At 36.3% G+C, this 15089-nt stretch overlaps 1 protein-coding gene across 1 annotated transcript in view; it reads left to right on the top strand.

The window, feature by feature from the left end:
- LOC108254587 (afadin-like) overlaps window positions 1-14530 on the top strand; it is a 42558-nt gene extending 28028 nt beyond the window's left edge. Inside the window, exons 3-5 of the mRNA XM_026820015.1 lie at window positions 7758-7950; window positions 9429-9538; window positions 14294-14530. Of these exons, the coding sequence (XP_026675816.1) occupies window positions 7758-7950; window positions 9429-9538; window positions 14294-14530 (540 nt within the window). The remainder of the gene's footprint in view (window positions 1-7757; window positions 7951-9428; window positions 9539-14293) is intronic.
- Window positions 14531-15089: the final 559 nt, after the last annotated feature.

Genomic DNA, 15089 nt, shown 5'->3' with positions numbered 1-15089 from the left:
TTCTTTGTGAGGATTTTACTTGACACTTAAGCACTTGAGTGTCCCGTGTATCAAGCCTTTCAGTCTGTGAGTCTTTGCACTTTAAAACCTCTTGAAATAGGCTTTATAGGATCTTTTTTCATCGTTCAACTCTGATCTAGTATTCCAGGGGATTGAGAAGTTAGCAAATTTTCGTCAGATTTGAACTTACACCAAGGTACCACTTCCTTGTGAGGATTTTACTTGACACTTAAGCAGAGATCATTGGAGACAAGTGCTACGACAGTAATAATACCAACAGACTCATCAGGGGAACATGGGATGTAGTTAATGCAGTTATACATGAGCTTTGAGGCCTTTGAGAGTACACACTAATTGAAGTACGTACCATCGGAAGTGTCTACAACGGCACAATACGCTTTTAGACGGAAGAACTTTTAATCGAGGAAATCACATGAAGTGTCAGTGATTTTTCTCATCTATTGGGAAGATTGGGGAGTAGTGAAAGGTCAGGCTCATCATCTATTATACTTTGGTATGTCAAGGACTTGGTATCATTTTTTTATTGCATTGTATAGTAGAGTATAGAGTAGTGGAACAATGCCCATAGAGGAAAGAATAGCGGGTTAGGCCATTTTATATCGTATATCATAGTAGAGAACATACTACATACCTTGTTAGACACCACTATGATAGTGTACATGAGGTGTTGTGTACAGAAATCTAGGCGCACGGCAGTGCGCCAGGCCAAGTTCCGACCTCAGCACGCCAGTGTGAATATTACACGAAACATTTCGACGCATTTTTACCCCTATCATAACTCAATGTAATCTCACGAAATTTGGACCATATGTTAACCTATACCTACTTCCTTATTATGCCTGCGAAATTCCGAAGTTCTAGCTTTACCAAGTTGAAATTGAGAGAAGGTCGATGATTCTATAATATTATGATATCCTGAGTCCGTGTTGATTTATTAGAATAGGTTCTTGCAAGTACCACATGGGTGAGACAAGCCTGTGAGACAAGCCTTAGCAGAATGAGAAGCTGTGGATGTACATATACTCTGGTTTTCCCCAAAATATTGGCAAATAGCTGCCAATTAGTAATCGATGAAGAATGTCTTTGTTCCAATTAAAACATTACCTATTGTAGAAAAAGTGTTTAATTCAACCAATTGAGAAAAAGAATCAGTGGATACTTCACTTCTCTAAATTCGTATTCAGCACCTGAATAATAATGAAAATACCTAGGTACACAGATACCTACCTGATGAAATCTACTTTTATTTGACTTGGAACGGAATCGAACCCGATGTACCTACTTTCTCAGACAGGATGTTTCGACAAATTGAAACAACAATAGATCGGTCCAATTTCAGGGGACAGTGAAATAACGTTATCTCCTATTTCCTCCAAGTTTTTTGCTGCAAGAGTAATTATTAATTATAATAACCATGCTAGTATTGCACTAGGCGTTGTGTTTCCCATAGTCCTACACTACAGAGTCAAGTCCTTCCAGACAATCCCTTCCGTTCATTAGAAATACGATTCTATTTTTAATTATTTTATTTTTGCGAAATATGAATTGTACTTTATTTTTCTGCATCTCAGTTCATTATTCTTCTAATTAGGTGCAAATGTTACCCGAGAGTGATATCATTACGTTCAGTGCTCTATTACAAGCGTTACAGATTTGCATATTGAATGACGATTATGTGGGTACTTTCTAGATCAGACCCATGTTAGAGTGAGTGAACAAGTCCACATTTTTCATCGCATTAACACCGTTATTTTTGCGAAATATGAATTGTACTTTATTTTTCTGCATCTCAGTTCATTATTCTTCTAATTAGGTGCAAATGTTACCCGAGAGTGCCGTCATTACGTTCAGTGCTCTATTAATAATATGGCGAGCGTTACAGATTTGCATATTGAATGACGATTATGTGGGTACTTTCTAGATCAGACCCATGTTAGAGTGCTTGACGCTTGGGTGGAATTCTTCTTATGTAGATCTGAGGGAGAATATGAGCTGAAGTCCCTGGAATTGAATTGTATAGTGAACAAGTCCACATTTTTCATCGCATTAACACAAGGAGATCTGTTTTCCAAATACTTAGCACATTTTCTACAATTTCTGCCTCTATTATATTTGTATCACAGAAGTTAGGTGTCTCAGGTTGCAGTGTTGCACACAAGTTTGAAGCCCGCTGTTCTGGATCGATTCCCTTCCATGTCGAGATTATCGGAGATCTGTTTTCCAAATACTTAGCACATTTTCTACAATTTCTGCCTCTATTATATTTGTATCACAGAAGTTAGGTGTCTCAGGTTGCACACAAGCTTGAAGCCTGCTGTTCTGGATCGATTCCCTTCCATGTCGAGATTATCGAGTGTTGGAGACTTGCAGATAGTTGATCCCAGGTTCCAGGTTGTATTTACGTATAGCACAGCGGCGCGTAACAATAACATTCTTATCTCTATACTTTGTGCTATGAAAGTTACAGTGGGGAGGGACTTGGAATTGTAACGGCACGACTTTTACTTTTGAATTCTGAGAATTTTCTGGCCAAGGAGTAATAAATAATAAAGTTTAATGACTCACAGTTTATGATTATGTTTGTTGGCTCGAACAAGAACATAATGATTGTTTTATTGTCAACATTAACATGGATTTTTCTACTATTTTTGACTCTGTAATTTTCAGAGGTACACGTTTATGGCTCATCATGCTTATAGATTACGCATATAATTAGCAGTGCCAATTTTTTTAATGAACGCCCTTTGGTGGGAGTATTTTGTCCACGGTTCATTTGCGGTGCCTAATCGATTCTGCGTTCAATTGTTGATCGTATTTGTTTTTTTAGTAAACCTTGTCAAATGTTATCCCTTCATAAATTTATTTTCCAATTTCATTAAATAATGTGACACTAACGCTGGTGGTTATTTTATAAGGCTCAAGTTTGTGTTTATAAATACTCGTACAAGCGGTACGTATTCATAAAACTCTCTTGTAATACAACACTTTCTTACAGCTATGAAGAAAAAAAAATCGATATTTTCAAACAAAATTTTCCTCTTTTACTAATGTTTGATTTTCCGAGTACCTATCAATGATTATTTTTCTCGACAGCCAAAACCGTGTAGGTTGCATTCTGACTAATCAGTAATCATATACATATTGAAGACATGTAAACAAATGTTTATGATGCCAAACGCAGGTCTACACTTTATGATGCAAACCGTGTTTTGTGATATGTGCAGTTTTTTTACTGCGTTAGCTCAATAATCTTAGACTTGGCCTTATTTTTCTGATCTCACCACTTTTAAGGGCCGACATTTTTGGACAGGAACTTGGCCTTTTTTTCACATTTGTGTTTTTCTGGGGGATTAGTTTGGTACCCGAAATATTTGACATTCAGCCGGGTCTACACAGTCTCTAGTTGACTTTTTGTTGGTCCAAGATACAGCTCTGCGAACCGCATGTTAGGACAAAAGGACTTTTCTACAAATCACCAAATTTAGTAATGGGAAATCCAACAGTAGGTTGTAAAAAAAGTCCGAAATTTTATTCACATAATGTTTGTGTAAATACAACTTCAGACTGTAAACATGTGCTTAGAGATTTCTAGTTTTTCACCCGTGCGCGCGCAGGATTTTATTGAAAGCACGCTCGAGAAATATGTTGGAAATCTGATAATGCTTTTTATAGTCATCTCGGAGAGAATGCTTTTCTCGTTAATGGTTTTTATAGACTGAATGCTTGTAGTAAGGACTAAGGAGTGCGCCTGGGTACCTAGCCCCTCCTGTCCTCAATATTTGAAGGCACGTGTGAAGAATGAAGAGCTTGGAGTAATGTCAACAATGTCATCACCTACCTTGGAACTCAATCCCAGGATGTCATCGTCAGGACATGGAGGTATTTCCAATTGGAATTCTAGTAGAGGTGGTGTTGATATTGTTTCACGAAGAATGGCTAGCTTTATTGTATGTGAGAGCTTTTCTCCCTTTTGGAGGTGGAATAATTTCCTTCAATTAACGCGAATTTGAAGTGTGGAAGTAGATTTTTGGGGATATTGCATTTGATTTTTGTTTGGAGGCGTCTCGTTTTTAGAAGTTTGAACTCTTGTACCAGATTTTCGTAATAATGTCCAATTTAACGTCGTATTATTTTATTTATTATTTTAGTTTTCAATTTTTTGTTGGATAAATGAAAATTAGAATTTCAAGTTCTGAACTCGGTTCTTGGCTCGATGGAGTTCAGTTGTCAGTTCTTGAGAGTCTAGATGAGAAGTAGGCTTAGTAAATTGGAAAATCTTTACAGCGTTTACACATTAAGATTTAAGACTGCCATTTCCTACGAGATCGCGTGCAGGCAGATTTGAACACAATAACTGCATCTACTCGTCGTGTATTCAAATATGATACCCCAGAGTGTTGTAAATATCATGCTTGCCCAATTCTAGGGCTGTGTTGTTGGACTGCTATAACTGTTATTGACTAATGGGAGTAATGGGTATTTAATAGAGATCAAGAAGTCATTTCTTTATTGTGTTTGGGATGCACACTGGCCGAATCTGTAGTATGGTCAATAGTCATGAACGTTTGATCTTTTAATGAAATTTTCTTCTCTTTTGGCCCTCCTGTCCTCAATATTTGAAGGCACGTGTGAAGAATGAAGAGCTTGGAGTAATGTCAACAATGTCATCACCTACCTTGGAACTCATATTCAATCCCAGGATGTCATCGTCAGGACATGGAGGTATTTCCAATTGGAATTCTAGTAGAGCTAGGTGGTGTTGATATTGTTTCACGAAGAATGGCTAGCTTTATTGTATGTAAGAGCTTTTCTCCCTTTTGGAGGTGGAATAATTTCCTTCAATTAACGCGAATTCTAAGTGTGGAAGTAGATATTTTGGGGATATTGCATTTGATTTTTGTTTGGAGGCGTCTCGTTTTTAGAAGTTTGAACTCTTGTACCAGATTTTTGTAATAATGTCTAATTTAACCTCGTATTATTTTATTTTATTTATTTATTATTTTAGTTTTCTAATTTTTGTTGGATAAATGAAAATTAGAATTTCAAGTTCTTAACTCGGTTCTTGGCTCGATGGAGTTCAGTTGTCAGTTCTTGAGAGTCTAGATGAGAAGTAGGCTTAGTAAATTAGGAAATCTTTACAGCGTTTACACATTAAGATTTAAGACTGCCATTTCCTACGAGATCGCGTGCAGGCAGATTTGAACACAATAACTGCATCTACTCGTCGTGTATTCAAATATGATACCCCAGAGTGTTGTAAATATCATGCTTGCCCAATTCTAGGGCTGTGTTGTTGGACTGCTATAACTGTTATTGACTAATGGGAGTAATGGGTATTTAATAGAGATCAAGAAGTCATTTCTTTATTGTGTTTGGGATGCACACTGGCCGAATCTGTAGTATGGTCAATAGTCATGAACGTTTGATCTTTTAATGAAATTTTCTTCTCTTTTGGAACAGGACTGTTTGGTTTGTCTTTTATGTTGACGTTGGTTTGTTGTGATTGGGAGACTTTCGATTCTTTTCCTGAGTAACCTGAGTGCTTGTTTCGGGTGATCAAAGTCCCTTAGTATACTTTACGGTTAAACACACAGTACAGTAAAACTATAATTTTTTTGATTTCACTGTCACTGAACTTTACGCGTTTACAATACGTACGAGGACACAGCTCGGAAAAATCACCCTACTCCAGAGAGACGCTTTTCTAAGAACTTGCTGGAATTCTTGGAAAATTGTACAACCTAATAATTAAAGATTAGACTGAGGAGTATGTTTACTATTGTAAGCGGATGTTCTTGTTACCAACATGTACCTCATAGTTCATAGAGTACAACAATAGAAACCTCAATAAGAATAGCTCCTAATATTGAACATGATCAGCGGTGTCCAAACTGTGTCCGAGTTACCCACAGTGGGTTGAAGGGACTATTTGAGAAGATGTTAGAGTTTGTATTAAGGATTCAAAGATAAGGTCTGGAGGTACTTCCGTGGAAGTGATTTTTTCCTCCCGAGAGGTCGAAAAAGTATTGCCATGTGTTTCAGTGTCTCCCAATGAACTTATTATTAATTATGTATTTTCTGTTGTCAGAATGTCCCAAAATTTTGTTATGTTATACGGGTCTTTTATTTTAGCTGAACCACGGAGTAAATCAACGTAGTCCTAAAAAATCACTTTGATCAGAAAATGTGTGAGACCTAGACTATCGCAATAAAGTATTTTCAATTGAGTGCGAATTTTCAATACTCTGCGTCTTCACTCTTCATGCGAAGAAGCTCTAGCTTCGCGTTGGGAAGTTTGAAAGACGCTCGTATGTAAATAAATAACATGACGGTGAATTGTAAAATGGACAAAAATGTTGAACCTCGTGACTCCTATCAAGTAACTTGATTCAAATAACCTTGATTCCAGTGAATAATCTGCCGAGGTCCAAGTTCTTGGATTGTGGACTGATTCACCGAAGACGTAATAGTATTTAGTTTAAGAAGCTTGGAACTTGTAGTGCTATGAACTTTATACTTGCGTAATATTGCACAAGTTTACGCTGCATAATAGTGGGTACTAAGTACTAACTAACATATCTATATTTTGAGGATTTTAGGAAGAATTCTGTGAGATAAATCTTATAAGGGGAAAGAATGGATTTATTACAATACTTGAGAGTAGAAGAAAGTAATTAATTTACTACCGCCTAATTTTACAAATGCTCTTCCCCTGTCTTTCTCTTCCCCTTTTTTTTTTTTTTTTTTTTTTTTTTTTTTTTTTTTTTTTTTGTCGCTACTGAGATTCGAACCGCAGTCTGGTATGAATCCAATGTTTTAGAAACTACACTACTAGGAAACAAAAAATGTAATTCAATATTTATTTTCTGACGTTTTGGTTTAGGTGGTGCGGTTTTTCAACACGTGAAACGAGAACGAGTTGCATTGTTTACACTTTTTTGATTACTTGTAGGTGATGAAAATGGGAACATGGCAAAATAAAATAATTAAATCAATGATTTCAATGATTGATTAATAAAAATCTCTCCAGACAGACATGATGAATCTTGACCCCGGACAATGATTAAGAAAATATTAAATTAATGTCGCTCAGTTGTGTTCCGTTTATTGCCCAATTTGAAATTCTGTTTTGCCGTAGACAAAGAAATACATATAGCGTGTAAAATAGTTTTGATTTCTGGGAGGAGGTCCGTTATAGTTATGCAACCTTTAGTTTCAGTGACAGGCTTTTCCTGGAAGAACTTCTCTCAGTTAGGGGGTTGGAGAGGGCACGTGCGAAGACTAGGGTTCTAGGAAGGAAAAGTAGAGTGGCTCTGATTTAGTGGTGAGGATTAGTGGAATATGTATTAGGAATGATTTAATGGAATGGAGTATAAAAAGACAGCGTGCAAGAAGTTGCTATCAGCAGCAGATCAGAATTGTGAGGTGCACTGAAGATTTGTAATCTTGGCAGTTTAGAGTTGACTGGAATCACGACCAACTTTGTGTGTATGCTTTGTTTCGTTGTTTTCATTTCCTCTTTGTTTTTGAAAGGGGTTGGAGATGCATTTCAGTAGGGATCAGGGCCTATGGTAAAGGAGAAAAATTAAGCCCCTAATTATATGTAGATGATTTTGCCAGACCTTTTCTTTTTCCAGGAATCTTCCTAGAAGGTCCTTAGTCTTTAGGATGTTATTCAATATCTTGATAGATATTCTGAGTAAACTAACATATTTTCCTCTCTGTTTCCTCCGCAGGATCTTCTGTTCCACGGTGTGATGCGGTTCTACTTCCAGGATTCTGGGCAGAAAGTCGCCACCAAGTGTATTCGAGTAGCGTCCGATGCCACAAGTCAAGCTGTAATTGAAACTCTCATTGAGAAATTCCGTCCTGATATGCGAATGTTGTCCGTGCCTGAGTATGCGCTTTACGAAATACATGAGAATGGAGGTAAATCAGACAGGGCTGGACGACAAATTGTGTTCTTACCGTCGTATTTAGGGGTTGGAGATGCATTTCAGTAGGGATCAGGGCCTATGGTAAAGGAGAAAAATTAAGCCCCTAATTATATGTAGATGATTTTGCCAGCCCTTTTCTTTTTCCAGAAATCTTCCTAGAAGGTTCTTAGTCTTTAGGATGTTATTCAATATCTTGATAGATATTCTGAGTAAACTAACATATTTTCCTCTCTGTTTCCTCCGCAGGATCTTCTGTTCCACGGTGTGATGCGGTTCTACTTCCAGGATTCTGGGCAGAAAGTCGCCACCAAGTGTATTCGAGTAGCGTCCGATGCCACAAGTCAAGCTGTAATTGAAACTCTCATTGAGAAATTCCGTCCTGATATGCGAATGTTGTCCGTGCCTGAGTATGCGCTCTACGAAATACATGAGAATGGAGGTAAATCAGACAGGGCTGGACGACAAATTGTGTTCTTACCGTCGTATTTGACTAGGGTTTGTTCTTTGTGGGTGTTTTAGCGCAAATCCAAGTCAAATATGATGGGAAGAACAAAGGGATAAGTATGACAATATTTAGTAGCAGTGAAAAAAAACCATCTTACGTCTGATGGTAGGTATGAAATAATATTGGGTGTTCAATCCCCGGAAAGATAAACACCCAAGTTGAAAAAATATGTGAATAAATTAACAAAACGGAAATTCTCTTAGGATTATTCTCATTTTGCACCTAAACTACTTAAAGATGGTTTGATTTGTTAACATTTCATGAGAATCTAACTTAACTCTTGGTGACAACAATATGTGACCAGTCGTAATCATTTACTGAACTCCTTTACAACTTGTGAGTTAATGAACGAATTGCCTGGTGGTCTATGGGCAAGATAAGTCAAATGATGAAGCACTATTCTCATTTTGCACCTAAACTACTTAAAGATGGTTTGATTTGTTAACATTTCATGAGAATCTAACTTAACTCTTGGTGACAACAATATTTGACCAGTCGTCATTTACTGAACTCTTTACAACTTGTGAGTTAATGAACGAATTACCTGGTGGTCTATGGGCAAGATAAGTCAAATGATGAAGCACTTTGACCTACCGCATCTCTTTTGAGTAATAAACATTTCAGTGACTTATGTCTGAGAAGAGATCATGGCTATTTCGACAACTCTTGAAATCTTGATTGTTTATGATAGCATTTTGTCTGGTAAGATGAAGCAAGACGAAATCAGTCCTTTTGGTTTACTAATCCTACAACCGTGGTGAATCAAAGGAGTTGTATTCAAAAGGTGCAGTATACTTGAGGTTGGTTGTCTAATGCAAAATTAGCACAAAGTCGATGACTATACAGAAATACAAATTTCTGTGATATGACAGGAAATAACCCAACTTCATTTTAGACACCCTAACGCTATCGGCATTTGAGTAACGCGATTTCTAATGGAATTTTCTTTCTCTTTTCTCTTTCAGATGAGAGAAAGCTTGGTACGGATGAGAAGCCACTTCTAGTTCAATTGAATTGGCACAAGGATGACAGGGAGGGAAGGTTTCTACTGAGGAGGATTGACGAAGCAACAAACGTAAGTATAAACCACACCGGTACCCAATGAACTGGCATACTGACAGGGAGGGAAGGTTTCTACTGAGGAGGATTGACGAAGCAACAAACGTAAGTATAAACCACACCGGTACCCAATGAACTGGCATATACAGAAATCTAGGCGCACGGCAGTGCGCCAGGCCAAGTTCCGGCCTCAGCACGCCAGTGTGTATATTACACGAAACATTTCGACGCATATTTACCCCTATCATAACTCAATGTAATCTCACGAAATTTGGACCATATGTTAACCTATACTTCCTTATTATGCCTGCGAAATTCCGAAGTTCTAGCTTTACCAAGTTGAAATTGAGAGAAGGCTGAAGGAATTGAGATCCAGCCAGCATTTTCGAAAAATTGGGAATGCAGACTTGGCCTACTGGCATACCAAGAGATAGAATACATTTCTAAAGAGTTAGAATACACTTTGAAGGAATAGAATATAATGCAAAGGTTTAGAATAGAATGATAAAGAATGGAATAGAATTATAAAGAATAGAATAGAATCTGAAGGTAGTCTGGCTGAGGGACTATAAACAGAGAGTAAATCAGCGCCTAGCTAGGGGGCTATAAACAGTAGACTAGTCCAAATTTCCTCACGCTATATCAATAGCGAAGGGCATCCCACTCGGGAAATTTTGTTTAGCCAAAACCAGTTGGCCTCAAAGCGATCACTATAAAGCTGATTGAGAGGCTGACGACAAACGCCGACTCGCCGAACCCATTGGAACATGGGAAAAGGCGAAGAAGAAGAAGAAGAATCTGAAGGAATAGAAAACAAACCATATTTCCTGTAGTCGGGATAACGCTGGTTAAATTTTCATGAACTGAATAGAAATAATTTTCCACAATCGATTTGTCTCCATTTGCATTACGTATGTCATAATGAGTGAGGCCTTAGATTGGGATAACCCATTACATGCCAGAGAAACTTGACATACTGCTTTAATAAGGTGGAGTGGAAGAGAACCACTTTAAATAAAGCCATTGCCAAATGGTTCACGTTATTGCCAAATGTTAATAGAGACCGTGATATCATGATAGACAGCTATAATCAAATATTGCAATGTGCCAAAAAATTAACCTATCAAACGCTGACTAAATAAAGAGCAAGCATTCTTGAAGATGTAATCTAGAATCGCATTAAAATCTTCATTTTTCCATACGAATTTTGAAAATAAAACAAGTTGGGGAGCTGTTTTTCAATACCTTTTGGATTATTCTACAAACGAAATCAAAATATGGACAAGGGTGAATTCAGCCTCGGCCAGGAAAATTATTATTGAGCTACTTGTGAATAGTGGTCATTGGTGATAGTTTAAGCAACTAAAAAGTATTATGTAGTAGCAATAATTAATGAGCAGTGTGCCTTGCTTGTAATGTGTTATTCACTGAAGTTATACTTTGTGCATATACTTTGTACCATACCTAGCACATAGCACAAAGTAATATGAAGTGTTTGGAAATTATTGTAGGAAAAGTTTATTCATGTGAGAATAAGTTCCCAGGAGAGTTCAAACAACTGATGAGTTGAACTAAACTCTTAGTAATAAAAAGTAAAAGTCACTCGTGTTATTATTATGTCATGACTCATAACCATAATCCAGAGATAAAATTTAATAAATTAATTAATAAAAATTAGCAAAGTGCCCATTCATATAATTTTATTAATCCGACATAATCCATTCAGTATTGAGAGGCATTTACTCATTTTCATTCAATTCTGACCAATCCAACCACATTCGATACTAACCGCCGGTGTTACGTAGTCATTTCACATTATTCGTGGTCAATTCAACTTTATCTTCTTTTTCAATTAAAATCTATAACTGGTAATGTACCCATAACTGATAATAACCAAGGCATAATTTCGTAAAATGCCTGAGATAAATCGGACTGATATTCAAAGATTCAAATTATGAAACAAATGCTACGGGATGCATTTTGAATAGACTGCATAAGTGCATACACACTTCCCACACCAAAAATAAATTATGCATTAGGAAAGTCAACTGTGAGGGCAATCCATGTCCCATTACGGTAACCAAAAGGAACTTTCGTACTTTTGATAACTTAATGCTCACAATGAATAACAAATTATTTATTTGAGATTAGGTAGCAATAAGTTCTCTCTGCATTGATATAACGAAGGTACATTATTTTTGAAAAAAGCACCGTACCGCTGTAAAAGATGTACACACTAATGCTAATAAAAATCATCTATGAGTAATACTACTGCTTCCTCTATTAGATCGAAATTTTACAGCAGTTGATAACTTAATGCTCACAATGAATAACAAATTATTTATTTGAGATTAGGTAGCAATAAGTTCTCTCTGCATTGATATAACGAAGGTAGGTACATTATTTTTGAAAAAAGCACCGTACCGCTGTAAAAGATGTACACACTAATGCTAATAAAAACCATCTATGAGTAATACTACTGCTTCCTCTATTAGATCGAAATTTTACAGCAGAAGAAACTAGAAAGTTTTTACACTGTGATAAGATGGTAAAAATATTTACACCTCATGTGTGAGAGTAATAAAATGCTCGCAATAAAAATCACTTCAGCCCCGTAAAAAAGCTCTTGTCCTATATTACCTGGGATGGATAAATTTCTAGTTTCTTTGTAGAACAAGATTGCGGAACAAAATGTGAGTTTTTTTGGTCTGAAAGTTGAACTTGAGGAGGTTTTAGAAAATATTCGTATTGGAAGGAGAAAAAAGTTGATAGTAAAAGAAACCATAAGTAGGTAAAATAATGGCTAAAATCCGTTTGGACTGTAATTGATCCGTGAAGAGAATTTATCTAAAAGTACAAACAACATAATATCTGTTAGAAATTGTTTTGTATTTGACAAATGCCAGAACCAGATCATATCATGGATTGTTAATACATTAGAGCTAATGCGTACTTTATCTATTGAACTGCATAATTTATCTATTGAAAGTATGATTGACTGCAGACTTCCTGAGTTTATCTATGGTGGAGTCAGAGGGTTCCATATCCATAATACTCGTGTTCTCAAACTCCGTGTTTCGCCCATTGTTTTTTTTTTTAAGCTATTGATCTGCTTTGCTCTATTGTCAGTATTGTCTCGTAATGGAAAAATGAACTTGTGTTTATAGTGTACCTACTTACTTGTTCTTGTCGAATCCCTGACTCTGGAATGCTTAGTATGATTGACTGCAGACTTCCTGAGTTTATCTATGGTGGAGTCAGAGGGTTCCATATCCATAATACTCGTGTTCTCAAACTCCGTGCTTCGCCCATTGTTTTTTTTTTAAGCTATTGATTTGCTTTGCTCTATTGTCAGTATTGTCTCGTAATGGAAAAATGAACTTGTGTTTATAATGTACCTACTTACTTGTTCTTGTCGAATCCCTGACGTCCTCTGGAATGCTACTCAATTACTTTCTTGACTAATGTTCCTGTACTCTTCGGTAGGGACTTGGAGTCCCTTTCTCCACTTCTTCACTATTCATTTGAATTGATTACCCCTCACAAACAGATTTCACAGATACGAGCCTGATATTCGAAAGGAATGATCTCTCTTGTTACCAACCAAAGTTGGCAAAAGGTGAAATCTGTATTACTATTAACACATCTCCGTTTTGTTTGCAAAAGGAATGATCTCTCTTGTTACCAACCAAAGTTGGCAAAAGGTGAAATCTGTATTACTATTAACACATCTCCGTTTTGTTTGCAAATACCTACTGAAGAAAGATAAATTTCAGAGCTGCAAGGAGACTCGAGACAGACTATTGAAATGAAACGCGGTATTATTATATTCACTCTAAATACTCATTACTTCTAATCAAACCAGAATTCCTGAAATCTTCTTGTCAGTCTTTGTAGTACCTACCTAATACTTGATGAGACTCGAGACAGACTATTGAAATGAAACGCGGTATTATTATATTCACTCTAAATACTCATTACTTCTAATCAAACCAGAATTCCTGGAATCTTCTTGTCAGTCTTTGTAGTACCTACCTAATACTTGATAATTTCATAGAAACCCGCCTCTATTGAACGAATAAGCGGAATAAGATGGTGTAGGTCTTTTCTTCTCGTAATTAAAAATGCACGTGGTTATTACAAAATATAATTTTATTATGTTCACTAATCGAGGGTAATATTATGAGAGATCTTTTGTTCTTAAGAGACACAACAGAGTGAGGGCTGTATTGAGGGTGTATCAAATATCTCTGCTAAGATAAGGGTTAGGAATTCCGTATGAGCATTATTTAGCAGAAGAGATACTCGTAGGATTACAAGAACATCTGTTTGGGACACCCTATGAATACTCATGATGTTAGGTAGGTTAAGATGAACTTGTTTCAGGCTAGGATTTTCTGTGAAGAAATTGGCATTGTGTGAAAGTAATGATCAAAAGACGAAGGTTTAATGCTGAGCATTTAATTATTTTCAAAGAACGAAAACACTTGATACCCTTTCTTTTATAAATGTGATTATTATTATTATTTTTTTTTTTAATTTTATAAATTTGGTCAAATTTATGATCAATATTTTGTTGGGTTAGGTTGAGTTGTTGGGTTTTAATCAAAGAAATTGCAAATGTTCAATGTGGTAGTTTATCTTTTATTTAAGCTTAAATCCTAAAGAATCCTAATCATTTTGTAAATCACTATTTCTTATGTATGACAAATTAGGATTTTCTCAAATCAACTTCGCTTTCTGACCCCTCAACTTTCTTTTCAAATTCCAGGTCCTAGCAGGAACATTTCAAGAGCAAGGTTCTAGTTTTCGTCGGAAATTGTCGAAAAGAGAAAAGAAGCAACTGAAAAAGCAAGAGAAATTCTCCCGAGTGAAAAGTATCGCTTCTACCGATGAAAACTGCGGAGTACGTATATCTTCAACGTTCCTCCTGTGTCTGGACCGCCGTCTTTACTTCGAAATTGCTGAAGTTTCTGTTCGAGTTTTTGCTGACGTCGGCGTCGCATAACGGATTCCGGGTTTGAAATGGATCGTGTGAAACTGGTTTCAGGTAACTCTGTAATAGATCAATCACAATGGGTGTTAATATGGTGGAAACATTTTTAGGAAATTGAAGATTTCAAATACAGTCACTATTTTTTGTCCCTAGAAGTGGAAAATTAATAAATGATCTACATCTTTTTATCCAATAATCAAATGCTACGTTTAGCATTAAAATTATATCATCTAAATTAGATATTGATAGATATCTCGAGTTGACTGACCTACTAGAGCTAACGAACTTGAGTGTTACAGGAGGGACATCAGCATTTTTAGTCTTCAGGGTGACGATACATTGAAATTGAAAACTAATGGTTATAATATTATATTTCTAGATGATTCTACAAGCAATAAAAACACTATAATTCCAACATTAGTCGGTAAATTTGTCTTCTAAACAAAGCAGAGTACATCTTGAAGAATTCAATCGTTGTTTTTTTTATATATATATATATCTGTCAAAAGCAATTACCACAGAAAGGTACAGAAGGAAACTAGAGGTTTCCACTTTCTATTGCCCTCAATGT

Source organism: Diaphorina citri, unplaced genomic scaffold (genome assembly GCF_000475195.1).
Source record: "Diaphorina citri unplaced genomic scaffold, Diaci psyllid genome assembly version 1.1 scaffold112, whole genome shotgun sequence".
NCBI lineage: Eukaryota > Metazoa > Arthropoda > Insecta > Hemiptera > Psyllidae > Diaphorina > Diaphorina citri.
Note: the sequence above shows the minus strand (reverse complement) of the source record. Positions and strands in the feature narration are given on the sequence as shown.